At 54.2% G+C, this 13,655-nt stretch overlaps 5 protein-coding genes across 5 annotated transcripts; 3 read left to right on the forward strand and 2 right to left on the reverse strand.

Moving 5' to 3' along the window:
• Positions 1 to 722: 722 nt before the first annotated feature.
• Positions 723 to 2,647, forward strand: BKA78DRAFT_340185 (carboxylesterase family protein-like protein; the record flags this gene model as incomplete). Its single annotated transcript, XM_066890311.1, has 3 exons — positions 723 to 1,977; positions 2,034 to 2,188; positions 2,266 to 2,647. 3 exons carry the CDS (start codon positions 723 to 725, stop codon positions 2,470 to 2,472), a joined length of 1,617 nt encoding a protein of 538 aa, XP_066749673.1. The 3' UTR covers positions 2,473 to 2,647.
• A 294-nt stretch (positions 2,648 to 2,941) lies between these two features.
• On the reverse strand, positions 2,942 to 5,388 carry BKA78DRAFT_340186 (ASST-domain-containing protein). The gene is made up of 5 exons (XM_066890312.1): positions 5,181 to 5,388; positions 5,064 to 5,124; positions 4,948 to 5,012; positions 4,416 to 4,891; positions 2,942 to 4,360 (listed from the first exon to the last, which is right to left on the reverse strand). The coding sequence occupies exons 1-5, from the start codon at positions 5,304 to 5,306 to the stop codon at positions 3,229 to 3,231; spliced, it is 1,860 nt and encodes a 619-aa protein (XP_066749674.1). The 5' UTR covers positions 5,307 to 5,388; the 3' UTR covers positions 2,942 to 3,228.
• Positions 5,389 to 7,748: 2,360 nt separating this feature from the next.
• On the forward strand, positions 7,749 to 8,571 carry BKA78DRAFT_17278 (uncharacterized protein). The gene has a single exon (XM_066883277.1). The coding sequence runs from the start codon at positions 7,966 to 7,968 to the stop codon at positions 8,422 to 8,424; it is 459 nt and encodes a 152-aa protein (XP_066749675.1). The 5' UTR covers positions 7,749 to 7,965; the 3' UTR covers positions 8,425 to 8,571.
• A 146-nt stretch (positions 8,572 to 8,717) lies between these two features.
• Positions 8,718 to 10,431, reverse strand: BKA78DRAFT_291603 (F-box domain-containing protein; the record flags this gene model as incomplete). The annotated part of the gene is made up of 2 exons (XM_066885933.1): positions 8,718 to 10,218; positions 10,271 to 10,431. The coding sequence occupies 2 exons, from the start codon at positions 10,429 to 10,431 to the stop codon at positions 8,718 to 8,720; spliced, it is 1,662 nt and encodes a 553-aa protein (XP_066749676.1).
• Positions 10,432 to 10,676: 245 nt separating this feature from the next.
• On the forward strand, positions 10,677 to 13,600 carry BKA78DRAFT_303229 (DNA repair protein endonuclease SAE2/CtIP C-terminus-domain-containing protein). Its single transcript, XM_066887521.1, has 2 exons — positions 10,677 to 10,969; positions 11,022 to 13,600. Exons 1-2 carry the CDS (start codon positions 10,864 to 10,866, stop codon positions 13,370 to 13,372), a joined length of 2,457 nt encoding a protein of 818 aa, XP_066749677.1. The 5' UTR covers positions 10,677 to 10,863; the 3' UTR covers positions 13,373 to 13,600.
• The last annotated feature ends 55 nt before the right edge of the window (positions 13,601 to 13,655 follow it).

Here is a 13,655-nt window from a genome sequence, read left to right on the forward strand (position 1 = left end):
TCTTTACCCCAACACTCGACTCGCGAACTTTGAACTTTGCTTGTGATGGCTCTTATGCACGAGTCTCTTTATCCGGCGCACGTTCAAGGCTGATTGATGGCAATGGGAACTCAACTCAATCCAGGCGGCAAACACAGGAAAGGGATCTTCGAAAAGTGTTTCAAAAAGACTTCTATACAGTAGTACAGGAGGCAGTTGCCGCGAAGCATTACTGGCACCGGCTTCGGCCCGCCTTATGGCGTTTCTGGACAAGGCTCGTCCCTGCACGGGAAACTAAGTATACTCTTCAGATTCGCAACATCACTCCGTGGCTCCTGCTCCGCCATCACGGTGAGAGGTGAGTATGCGTACTTGTCACGAAGAGGCTGGTTTTGCTACTTTGTTGCTTGACTGCTGTCTAGTTTGAATGGTGCGTTGCTCCGGTCCCAAGCTAACTGGTTTAGAACATGATTCGTCCCCTTGCGGAGATTTGTCTGCACCGCACCGAAAGCCGCGTATACAGATGCAACGCCTTGTTGAACCCCAGCGCAGAGGCCAAGCCAAGCTGCTGGCCTTTACCACATGGACTCTGCGCCAGCACACGCTGACGCGTCGATCCACGGTCCAACTGTATCCTCGGGAGCTGCCGACTCTCGATTTACGATGTATAAGAGGAGAATGTCGCACTGGGGAAAATATGGCCATTCAACGCCAGCACACTCTTTCCCGCGACTGAGACCAAGATGAAGGTCCAGAGCATTGTTCCCCTCGTTTCCCTGGCCGCTGTGGCCCAGGCCGCCCCTACTTCGACCACCAATGCGACCATGCCATCGGTCACCCTCGACTACTCCACCATCGTTGCGGCCGCTGGTAACGAGTCTCTTGGTTACTACAAGTACCAGAACATTCGTTTTGCTGCCGTTCCCACTGGCGACCTCCGTTGGGCCGCACCCCAATGGCCCCCTGTCGAGACCGAGGTCAACACTGGAGACCTTGCCGACGCCGATGTCGACTGCTCCTCCGAGGAGGACTGTCTGTACATGGACGTTTGGGCCCCCGCTGGCAGTGAGGGCAAGAACCTTCCCGTCATGGTCTGGACCTACGGCGGTGGATTCACTGGAGGCAGCAAGTCTCAGAACACCCCTGAGGGTCTCTTCGACCTGTCCAAGGACTTTGTTTTCGTCGCGTACAACTACCGTCTTGGTATGACTGGCCTTGCCAACGGCCCAACCTATAACCACCAGGGTGGTGTCTCCAACACGGCCATCTGGGATGTCGAGCACGCTTTCAAGTGGACGAAGAAGTACATCAGCAAGTTTGGTGGCAACCCCGACGACATTACGGCTGTCGGTTTCTCTGCCGGTGGCTCCCAGGTCATGTTCCAGTTGACGCGCTTCGCCGGCCGCGCTGAGCAGAGCTTCAACAAGGCCTACATCATGTCTCCTGGTTTCGTCCCTGGCGCCGGCCACCACCACGCCGAGCAGTTCTGGCTGAACGTCTCTTCCGCTGTTGGTTGTGACGGCGGAAACCTTGACTGCATGCGCAAGGTCAACTTCACCACTCTCGTCGACGCTGCCACGGATGTTGAGGACACCTACACCTACCAGTTCCAGCCCCGCGTTGACGGCAACATTATCGCCGACACCTACGAGGCCAGCTTGTACGCTGGTAACTTCAACTTCAGCGGTCCCCTGGTCATCTCTCACGAGGAGCACGAAGCCAACAGCCAGGCCTACTCGGGCGTGAACACCACCGCTGATGTTTCTACCGAGCTCCGCATCTTCTTCCCTGCCATCACTGACGACGTCATTGAGGAGCTTCTTGAGCTCTACCCCGAGGATGACTACGAGAGCCCCGGCCTCCGCTTCTCCGACATGAAGCAGTCTTTCGACCTGACTGGCAAGAACCTCGCCCTTACTCACGCTCTCAAGAACAACACCTGGAACGCCAGGGTCTCTCTTGACTCGGCCACGCACGGCACTGACCAGAGCTACTACTGTACGAGTCTCCTCGATTTGAGCAACTGATAAGTCTTGGCTAACACATTTACTTAGGGTACTCGACCTACTCCCTGTCCTCTAGCAGCAGCTCCTCTTCCTCAGGCAGCGCTCCTTCCAGCTCCTCCAACTCCACCTCGTCCAACTCGACCAGCGCCGGCGGCATGAGCGGTGGCATGGGTGGCAGCAGCTCGGTCGACTCGACCGTTGCCGTAAGTGACCCGCCCCTTACAATACTTCCTCACATAGAACAAAGCAACGGATGAGCTGACACGGGGATTGCGTACAGATCAAGATGCAAAAGTACCTCTTGTCGTTCGTTCTGACGGGCAACCCCAACACCAAGTGGGCCGACGACAAGCTCTTCTGGCCCAAGTACAACGCCAACAACAACACCAAGGGCAACCAGATTTGCTTCAACAACACCATGTACATCACCGACGACGACCTTGCCAACGACAAGAGCCTTTTCTGGAACAAGGCTCTCTGGTACTAGAGAAAACACTGCATATTTGGTAGGAGTTGAGGATTTCGGATGCTGCGCTGTCATTAGCGAGTCTTTTTGACGTTCTTTGCTTGCGCACGGCTTGCTGCATTTCGAGGCCGGTTGTTGCTTGCACTTGTATTATCTAGATCTTTTGACGAGGGACGGGCTTGTATATAGCATGAACATGATTATCTGCCGCCCCTGCTTTTCAGTCCTCAGATACTGGCCATAAGTGATCGTGAAAAAACACAGAGGCTTGAGTTTCACCCATATCTAAAACTCTCCTGGTCGCAATGGAAAAATCCTGATTTTACGCTGGGTAAGCGCTTCCCCGTTCCCTGGTATCACTTGACCACAGCCCCCAACTGACCACGAAGTAGACGAGTTGAAGAAGAGCACCATTTAAGACACGACGACCGACGTTCAATTAAGCTACCGACAAGATCGATCTTCAGTGCTGACTACACACATCTGAGACCTGCGGTGGAGCTCCCGGGCTCCTTTCGCTCGGCGTTGTCGGACTCGGATATAAGACATCCGGCATGACTGACTCTCGACGACCGAAGAAATGCTCGCACAAAGCTGCGATGCAGATGCAAATGCTGATTAAGGACGTTGTAACGACTGGATATCTAGGTGAATGTCAAAAACGAAGGTTATGGTAAAATGATGCATGCATGCGCTTCCCATCCATCTATCAAATCCATCCATGCCATGCTGTACAGATATATACAGAAGTAGGTAACGACCGACGCTTCAAAGATTTCACGGCCTCATCAGGCAGTAATAGGCCAGCCAAACGCCCGCGAATGGCGTGACCCACACGCCCAATCCGCCCAAAAGTGAGGGCGCCGCGGCTCCGCCTTCCCTCTTGACCATGCTGCCAGCGCCCGGCACAGCGTTTGACTTGGGCTTCTTCTGCTGGCCGTTCTGCGACCCACTCCCACTCCCACTCCCACTCCCACTCCCACTGATGTCCTTCGACTGTCCCGGCGCCCTGGAGCCGCCGCGAATCGCAGGGACCCGCTCAACGGTCGTGGCGTCCGGACAGGACCAGTCGTCGCACCTGGCGGCATAGCCCTGCGCGGGCGACACTGTCTGCTCGACCGCCGACCTACCCAGCACCTTGCCGTCCGCGGCGACAGCCTCGACGTACGCGAACGCTGCGTAGTCGCGCGCCTGGAACGCCGTTTCGAAGCCGTCTTTGCGCGCTGTGCCCAGCGATGTGCCCCCTGACGACTCCCTGCTGCGCGACGTGAGGCCGTAGAAGCGCCACTCTGCGACTTCGGTGGCGCCGTTCCACGAGACGTAGAAGCTCGTCGGACCTGCATTGCGATTCTTGGAAAAAGCGTACAGAGCGGGTTGCGTCTTGGGCTTGGCCGTCCAGTTGGCCGAGAAAGCGCGGTAGTTCATGACTGGATAGTCGCCCCATTTGACGAAGAGTAGCGGCGTGCCGTCTGGTGCGTGCTCCGAGAGCGAGTTGTTGTTGCCCCAGCCTTGGAAGATGTTGCCGTCGGGCAGCACTTGCGTGTTGGCTTGACTGGTTGCGATGATGGTGGGGTCTGGCGGCGGGATGCGTTGGAGCAGAGACGCCTGCTTCGTGACGTGGTCTAGATTGATGATCAGACCGGCCGAGTTGCTCGAGGTCTCGTTGAAGCCATTGGAGGCGTTGTCGAAGAGTGATATTACAGTGTTGGTGTCATTTTCCTTGAGAAATCGAGCATCGTGTTGGTACGAAAAGTTGAAGTTCAAGCAGGCGTAATCGGAATAGTCTCCGCCGGCTGACAGAGTCCATATGATGCTTCCGTCTTTTGCACTGATCAGATACAGCGAGGACACCGACCGCGCTGAGATCAAGTAGTCTCCAGACTTCGATTTATCAATGGAATTTATGTGACTGTTGACTGCATCTTAGCTTCCAGACATGGTTGGCAAGAAAGGGCATGACTTACAAGTAATCCCACGCATCATCAGGGGCTGTTCCAGTGCCTCCAGTATCCGTGCTATTTGGAAAGACATACGTAGCCCTCAGGCGCACATGGTCAAGAGAGTGCCACTCGAAGTTCATCTTTCCCGTCTGCACGTCAATGTCTTGGAACATACCGTCCAAGACATAGCCGACACCGTTTCGAATGCCAAAACCGCTCAGATCAGCTTCGGTCGGCTTATACGAGGTAATCAGTGCGGATTTCCCGCCCTCAATCAAGTTGAACTCGTGCATGTCGGCGGCCGTGACACCGCTCCCTCCGAGCTGCACGGATTTGACGACTGTGTAGGAGTTGTCCAGGATCAAATCATTGCCCCGCGCGTAGCCCTGGATTGTCATGCCTTGGAAGAAGCAGAGGTGGTCCTCACTCTGGTATTTGCATGGCTTGAAATTGAAGGACTTTTCCGGGCCTGCAACTGCATATCCCGACCAAACTAGATTCTGTTGCAGGGAGCGGTCAGTAAGCCCTAGAAAGAACCTACAGTCTTTTGACTCACGCATTTCTTGTCGTAGATATAAGGGCCGCTTTGTGGACCGCCATACGGCGAAATGAATATGTATCCTGCTATGATTCAGCGCAAATCAGTCGCAAGATAAGGAGTGTTCATAGTACCAGGACTGAGGCCATCTTTGTTGATTTCGCACGTCAACGCTGGAGGGCTGAGGTCTGGTCTCTGTTCAAATTGACATCAGAAGAATACTCCACATAATAGTACGTGTTGAGTATTACAGAGAGAAATGACGATCGCGGCGCAGTTTTGTTGTCGGGTCCGTCGGCATTGGTATTACCGCAGAAGGAAAGTAATAGAACAAGGTAAAGAATGCATGACTGGAAGGTCGAATGAAGCCAAAGCATTTTGCGGCGAACGAAAGCACAACGAAGGAGTGCTAGTGTCTATCGACGTCCAAAGCAGAGAGCTTGTTCAGAGAACGGAGACGGCGGATTCTTGTTTCATGCAGGAGGACGCAAAAAGCAGATCGCTTGCAGGGACAGGGAGAGGGGAAGCTTGGAGACAAGTCCGTTGTATTTGCTGCCGTCATTCTCATGTCCAGTGAGAGCACACACGGCAACGTGTTCTCGTGTCGCGGTGGTGAGTTGCGCCAGCGGCTTGCGAGTCTTCGGCACGGCGCTGACCGTTGACATGGAAAATCGCTGCAAAGTTACCACACGCGAGGAAAAGGAGCAGTGCGAAAAGTATGCTCTCCAGAGCGCCAGAGAATTCCCGGTCTTGCTTCCGGCTGCTCAGCATGGGTACTCGTAGCAAGATTCGGTTCTCACGCCGACAGATGCAGTCCGAGGCCTCTCCTCGCCTATCGTTTTACCGATTCAGTCCCGTCTTCTGACAGCTGCGGTCGGCGCTTGGCAGAGCCAATGGCGTTGGAGTTGACGTCGGCTCCGATGACGACGTCCAGAGGCTGAAGGTCCTGGTCTGAATAAGGTTTGCTGCCGAGTCACGGTAATGGGATCCCTGACAAGGGACAGAGTTTCACATGGCACTGTTGGCGCTCCTGCCTTGACGGAGACGACGATGAGAATGAGATGGAAGCGTTGGAGAGGGATGGCGGCGATCATGAGCAGCTCATCATGGTGCCATGGAAAGCAAGCGAAGGCCGAACCTTTGGTTGGCTCGCTCGTGATCCACTGGCCATCATGGTGTCCGCCGCACTGTCCACTTCAGTTCTCAGTTAAAATCTCGGTCCCCTCGCTCAGTCTTTCACCTCATCATCGCACTTTCACCTTCTCGACCGTAAACCACTCGCTTGTTTTTTGCTGGCTGTTGTCATCATGCCTATCTGATCTTTTTGGGGAATCGAATGCTCCAGAGTCCCATGCAACTCGCAAGACGAAGGAGTCCGCATTACACACATCGCCGTCTGAATTCACCTCTCCTCCCGATCCGACTTCCATACCGCCGTTTCCGTCGACGCTTGTCCAATCTGGCCCGGTCCGTCCATGGGCAGCTCAAGTCGAGCTGCAATTGAAGAAAAAGGGAATGAGAAATCAAAAAGGTGCTCCATGCTGCCTAAACAAGTTTTTGGGGGGCATTCGCGAGGTCGACCATCTTGGGAGCTGAAGGTTCATCGACTCAAGAGAAATGAAAGGTCGTCATCATGAGCGGCCAAGAATTGATCGAGGTCCGCCGTCGTACTAGCAGTCTTCTCATCCCCAATGTGCCGGCCGATCCAGGGCGAGCTTAGTTGGGGCAAGCGGCCTGGACGTGGCCGGGCTGCTTGCACTTGTAGCAAACCCTCTCAGCCGAAGTCTCGGAGGGGCAGTCGCGGGAAAGGTGGCCAATCTCGCCGCCTGCGGGAAGTAGTCAGTGAACCGGTACGTTCTGCTTGAAGTTGACTTTGACTTACAGTTGTAGCACTTCTGGCCCTGGGTGCAGTCACGGGACATGTGACCGTAGCCGCCGCAAGAGTAGCAAGTCTGACCACGGGGAGCGCCGAAAGCGCCACCACCGTAACCGCCACCGTATCCACCGCCGTAGCCACCGCCGTAGCCACCACCCTGCGTGCAGTTGCGAGCAATGTGACCGACCTTGCCGCACTTGTAGCACTCTTGGCCGCCGCCGACACCGGGAGCACCGCCCTCGGGGCACTCGCGAGAAAGGTGTCCAATCTTGCCGCAACGGTAGCAAGGCTTCTCAGCCTGGGGCTCGCCGCAGTCCCTGCTCAAGTGGCCCTGCTGGCCGCAGTTGTAGCAAGTCGGGGTGCCCTTGGTGGGGCAGTCGCGAGCCTGGTGGCTGACATCACCGCCTTCTCCAGATTAGCTTTGACTCGAACAGCTTTTCCGCCTCGACAATGAATTGGAACGCGGCGAAGAAGCCACGAAAGCCAAGTCCTTGCGCAGGATGGACAACAACGAAAAGTATAGCGGGACAAGAAAGTTGTAGAAGTGCGTTCGCATGCACGGGAGATTGGGTTGGAGGCTCAGATGGCCTGTTCGGTTCCCACGCGGTCGACCGACGACGTTGGCATTGGCGCTTGGTGCGCGAACACGACGGCTCCAACGAGGATCAAAGACTCCTTCCGGATGTAGCAGCCCAAGAAACCGACCCCGCTGGAGGTGAGGCTTAACGCGAATTTGGAAAGGGGGGAAGGAGTATGCATGTGCACGTGGAAGTGTGTAGGCGGGAGGGCGGAGCGTGGAGAGCCGCGGACAGAGAGCGACGGACTCTCAATGCGAGTGAAAGGTAGGACGTACAGTTGTAGCAACCACGAGCAGGAGGGGCGCTGTAATCCATTGTGGAAGAGGTAGGGATGTGTTGAGTAGAGTCTGCAGCGCGGCGCCAGTTAGCATGAGCACCTCGGCAACGAGAAGGGGAAAAAATTGTTTAGAGAAGTGAGAGGTCAGACGAGAGCGACTTACGGATGTGGCGGGTGAGCAGGTGAGTTGTCAAGGTCTGCGAGCAGATCTGGGATTGCAGGCAGAGGTAGAGAGGTGGAGTGAGGGCGAGTTGAGGGTGGAAAGGTTTGTTGGTAGAGAGGCGACTGGAGGTGGTCGGAGTGGGATGAAAGGCACGCTAGGCCGGAAGGACGTCGGGAGCGGGCTCTGCTGGGGGTTTAGCGAGTACCTTCAACCGTCGGGCCTCCTCAACCAGAAACAAACATCCAAGCCGTCTGCGCCAATGGCTAAATTGAAAGTCCCGACTACTCGACTGGCCATGACTTGCAACCTGCACCTGTTGGCGCCGCGCGCTGCTGCTCGACCTGCTGCCAACCTGATCTGCTCAATGCGTGATCGCCGAGGGTCTGCGCTTTGGTTCCCGCGCAGAATGTGGAGACTGCCTGGCTCTTCCTCGTCCTGCCTGTCCAAGAGGCTCGTGACAGTGTGTCGAGAGGTCCGTCACACTGCAGCTGTCAAGTCTCTTGTGGATCCAGACGACTGGCGGCTGTTGATCCCAACGGCTCCTGAGTCGAGATGCAATGCGATCAATCGGACGGCTGGCCAGCCATTACCTTTGTACTGAGGCCAGACACTGGCACCACTATGCATCGCTCATGCAGCCTTTGACTGGCTGCCTTGACGGCGGGACAGTGTTGGTAGTCACCAGGTTGTCAACCCACCGTGGCCCACTCGGCCGCTTCTCCCCTATTACCGAAACAGACATATATGGCGAGGCTGGCATAGCATTTGTCCAAGACACGTGCTACAAACATGTGTCCACCATGTCTACATGACAGAACATTTCCGGGGACTCCCAATGACTCGAGCAGGCCATTCAGCTTCTCCTTCGCTGGGTTCCTCTGTTCGGGAATAACGCTATGTAAAATCATAAACGACGAGAGCCTGGTTGCCCCGACTCCACTCCCTCAGTACTATGACGTTCTCCTCGTCGAAGCCTACCCAGTCTCCTGTCCGCGAACAATCATCTGCCTGTCGCAAGGCCATAGCGAGGCTCGTCGACACAAGGGGGGTATCATTGTTTGTTGAACTCGATTCGTACGACGCCGATGACTTTTGCTCGGGTTGTATCCGAATGCTCATTTCTCCGGCCGGCTGGCGCTTCCTGCTTGACGAGGAGCCCAAACCACCTTCCAACTCCCACACGCGAATTTCGTCTCCTCGAGAGCTGACTGAGACAGCTTTGCCACGGGCGGCAACATGTGCACCAGACACAGACGAGGTGTGGCCCCATAATCGAGTGCCAGGTCCAATGGAAAGTGAATCCTTTGTGGATTTGACCATGTAGAGGGTCAAGGTATTGTCGGGATGCGAGCTCAGGAGGTAAGGATGCGTATATGACAACGACGACGGCTTTGAGTAAGAAGGAGCCGATGCCGAGGCGGGAGTAGGGCGAGACGACTCCCCAGAGGACGAGTGGAGGAATCGCTTTGATAGCGACTGAAATCCTTGGTGTTCAGCAAAAGCAAGTCGAGAGTCTATCAATTTTCCCTCTTGCGTGATCCGCATCTCTTGTATGCCGACAGTCCATCCAGAGACGTATGTTGGCAGCGCGTATGCGATTGATGCAATGAGATTTTCGCTTGAAGGTCTGATGGAAAGGGAAAGAGGCGGCCAAACAGTATGAGACCGTAATGAGTATAACAATCGAGGCGGGTCAAGCACCTCATGGCCAGACTCTTTCTTGTGTCTCTTTGGAAATTTGTAGAGTGACATGAGCTGGGTGCCACTCATTGTTAGTAAATAAGGTGATGCGTAAGCTACTGCTGTCAGAACGCCATTTGAGGAAGCTGGATGGCTGTACATCATCCGAAATTCGCCAGATGCTTTGCTAAGGCCAAAGACGGAGAAGCTGCCATCCTCAAATCCAATGACGATGTTCCGTGATTTTGCAGCAGCCTCTGTCTCGTCGACAGTAAGAGATGTTGGCATTGGCTGGAGCTCATGTCCTTGGGGCTCCAGCGCTATGCTCGCTATTAAGTTTCGGTCCTTGCCAACAGACCATGCTCGAAGCCCCGACTCCAAGTCCGCAGTGTATATTATTCCCTCATTGAAATGAACCAGGACAGGTGACGCGGAGGGAGCCTCCAAGAGTGGTATCTCGGCCACATCGCAGGCACCTCTTGCCCAGTTGTGTCGCAGCTTGTATTGCCGCTTCCAGTTCGTGTCTTTTCCTTTTTCAACCAGACTCGCTTCGTCTAGCCATTTCGAAATCTTGGAGGAATAGTAGAGATGTCCAGCGGAATTGACATCTTTGATTCCGGGCAGCCTTGAAGCTCGGGGGCGAACGAAGCGATTGTAGTATGCAGCTTTCCAAAGCTGCGAGTCGCAAGCGATTGCATGGAATCTCTTGGATATTCTGATTTTCGATGAGCAAAATGGCATGCGAGAAGGTGTGGCCACGCGCTCACCTCTGACAAGCGTTGAGGGCGGGTACTGGGAGATATGAGAGGATGCGCAGAAGGGTCTCGTCGCTGAGTTGAGATAGACGGTCCGGATTCGAGGAACCTCTTGTCCGCTTCTTCGGAGGCGACCCAACGTCGCTCAAGGCATCGGCAGCGCGCTTTGCCATGTTTGTAGCCTTGTCAGGCTTTGTAGATTTGGATTCAAGAGAACAGCATGACTTGAGCTTGACAGAGGGATCCAAGTGGTGTGCATTACTAACATGACGGCGACAATGGACGTCACTCTAAACGTCCGCAGCGCGGCCGACTCGGAAGTGGATCGTTATCTTATCGATGGCGACACACGTGATAGCGGTGGCACGCGTTTCATCGCTCCTTCGTGCCTCTTCAAGTGCCATTAAAGCTTTGACTCCCTGCTGTTGCCTTCTGCACGAGCTCCCTTTTCTGCTGGCCCCGTCATCTCTGCAGGTCCTCTCTCAGACGACATCGACTTTTCTTCTTGCCACCCGAAGTCGCATGGGTTCCAATCTGAACCACCAAAGTCGTGACAATCCATTGTGACGCAAGACGCGATGCGACGCGTTTGACCCACACGAGTCATGGAGAAGAACAACAACTTCTCCCAGGAGTCAGATGGCGTCTCCACTTTTGTCGCGGGTCTTACGGGGACTCTGGAGCAAAATATACGCGATGAGATGAACAAGCGTATGTCTTTGGCATTCTCAAACGTCTGCATCACTGCTGATAGTCAACCCAGAAAAGCATCGGGTGAGAGTTGTTGAACGACACAATTCCTCCCTGCTCGTTCGAATCGACGAGCTTGAGGAAGAAAACAAGAGATTGAACGAAAAGCTTGCATCAGCCTTGCAAAGCCGCTCAGATGTGCAATCATATCAACAGTTAGCTGGAAACCAAGAAGCTCTCCCAAGCCCTGCAATCGACTGCTCAACCACCGCACCATCAGCTGATCGGTCAAAACCTGTTCAAGTTTCCCCAGATGCGTGGTCAGAGCTGAATCGGAAATATGAGAAACTCCAAAAACAAGACGCTCAACGAGTTATCGCCATGGGTCGGCTCGAAGCGAAAAGTAGGAGGTACAAAGATCTTGCGAAAGAGTGGGAGCAATACGCTAGGAAAAACATGAAGGCGAAAAGTTCAGGCCATCGTTATTCGGACTTTAGAGGCCCCTCGACACCAATCAGTGTGATGTCGCCAATGCCTGAAAGAGAGGGTCTGGCGGACATGGTTACTGAATCACGCCAAGCGTCCACAACAGATCAGATCCATCTGATGCCTCCCGTCCATAACCGTCTTCAGAAGAGACCCGCCACGTCGAGTGATGATACAAGAAATCAAGAACCTGTCTCGGCACCGGCTCTGGAGCGTGTTCTTGAAGAGTCCGGGGAACGAAGCGACCCTCCGTCTTCAGTGACTGAACATGGTATGAATAACTTCGAGACTCCTCGTCAGAATCCTCATGATAGAATCGAGGCACTTGATCGACGTGAACAGGGCTCCACCGAACCAAGATCCAGTCAGACAACACAAGAAGAGGACTATGAACAAGCACAGCAAAGACTTCCTGGCGCCCAATCTCAAGCATCAGATGGTGATGAGCCGCAGTTCATTTCCGAACGGACTTTGAAAAGAAAACACCGCGGTGTGCAAGAAGGCCTTGATTTCACCGTCTTCAAGGATGACCAAAACGCACTGGAACTTAAACCTGCTGAAGCCGTGCACATCAAGACAGAGCCAGAAGAGAGCCAATCCGTCCCAGTCTCCCAGATCTTGGCGTCACACTTTCCAACCGGTCAGTCGCTGGACCTGGACGATACGGGAAATCAACTCCACACGCCCCGAAAGCGCCGTCAATTCGAGAAACCATCAAACCGCCATCTCACGAAGCGAAAGATCCCTCGAGATGTTCCCATTTTACGGCAAGAGAGATCTTTTAGCGCACCTGCTGAATTGAATCCGCTTTTTCCTCGCCATGTGCGCACGGGACGAGAACAATTTACCATTAAAGCTGAGCAAAGTCATGGTTTCGATCCCTTACACATTGCCAGCGAAGACGAAGAAAACAGTGGCGAAGGCACTGGTCCCCATCCCAGCCCAAGAAATCATCGCAACACCAATCCTTTGGGCCAAGTCGATGCCAACTCGCGAGTTCCTTTTCCGCAACCCCAGTTTCGCCCACGGCCGGCGAAGAAGCGTGGTGAGGAAAGCCGAGGCGCTAAAGCGATCCACCTGGTCTCTGAAAGTGGCGAAGATGGGGCACCAGAATCTGAAATGTCTCCAGAGATGAGAGAGGAGTCACGACGCCGATTGGCTGGTCTTCTCGACACGGACAGATCTCCAGAGAAACGGTCTATTGCAAAGCCTTTGACTCCTGCAACAAATCGGACGGCACGTTCGGCTCACAAGGCTAGCTCTTCTAAGAAAACACCGCATACCGAGCCCATACCTAAGAAGCCTTTGATCACAACGCCGCAGACTGCGTCAAAGGTGCCTCAACGAACATCCAAGCGCTTGTTGGACCGAAACCATCAGTCTTTGCGTTCCAGGCCTCTTGAGCAGCTCGGCATCAACGATTTCAAGATCAATCCGAATGTCAATGACGGTGTGGCGTTTGCCTACAATCAAGTGATTCGGAACCAAGAGGCGCGCAGATGCATTCCTGGATGCATCAAAGAAGAATGCTGTGGACCAACCTTCCGCGCCCTTGTCGAGTCTGGCATCGACCCTCCTCCTATTCAGGAAGAGTTGTGGGCATCATCTCAAACAGAGCTGACCGATGACGACAAGTTTCTTGGTGCATATCTTGGCTCGACATATAATAAAGAAGCTTTCGGGTTGAAGCCTTGGGCGGAGCAACGGGAGATTCTTACCAAAGCAAAGATGACCGCCTGGGCAAACTGCTGTGGACGTCACAGGCACACTTTCCAGCGCGAACGGACACCGCCAGGATTCTGGAGGGCAGATTTTCCGGGCACCCAAGAGGCGCAAAAGGATAGAGAAGCGGCTCGAAAGGAGGAGCGGAGACTAGTGGAGGAGCGGTGGAGAGAGGCCATGACAGAAGGTGGACGATGGCTTTTCAGGGACGAGTGAACGCGACTTTTGCATTTCAAGCGGGTTTTTGCCTCTGTTTGCTCTGGCACACCATTACCACGGCATTTGCTACGTCGATTGCTTTGATTGCTCGGCGACATGAAGCCCCCTGATATTTTGCATGGCTGTTAAGATTCCCATTTCCGCTATTAGAAGGCATGAGCTAAAGGAGTTGCTGCAGCGATTGAGTAACCAGAAATAGATGCATCAGTATCAACAAGAATAGAATCAATTTTGAAGATTGTCATGCAAGTGGATTTGCTCATGTAATCCCTCCGTCGTC

The sequence above is a fragment of the Phyllosticta capitalensis genome (genome assembly GCF_038381095.1).
Source record: "Phyllosticta capitalensis strain CBS 128856 chromosome Unknown BKA78scaffold_1, whole genome shotgun sequence".
Taxonomy (NCBI): domain Eukaryota; kingdom Fungi; phylum Ascomycota; class Dothideomycetes; order Botryosphaeriales; family Phyllostictaceae; genus Phyllosticta; species Phyllosticta capitalensis.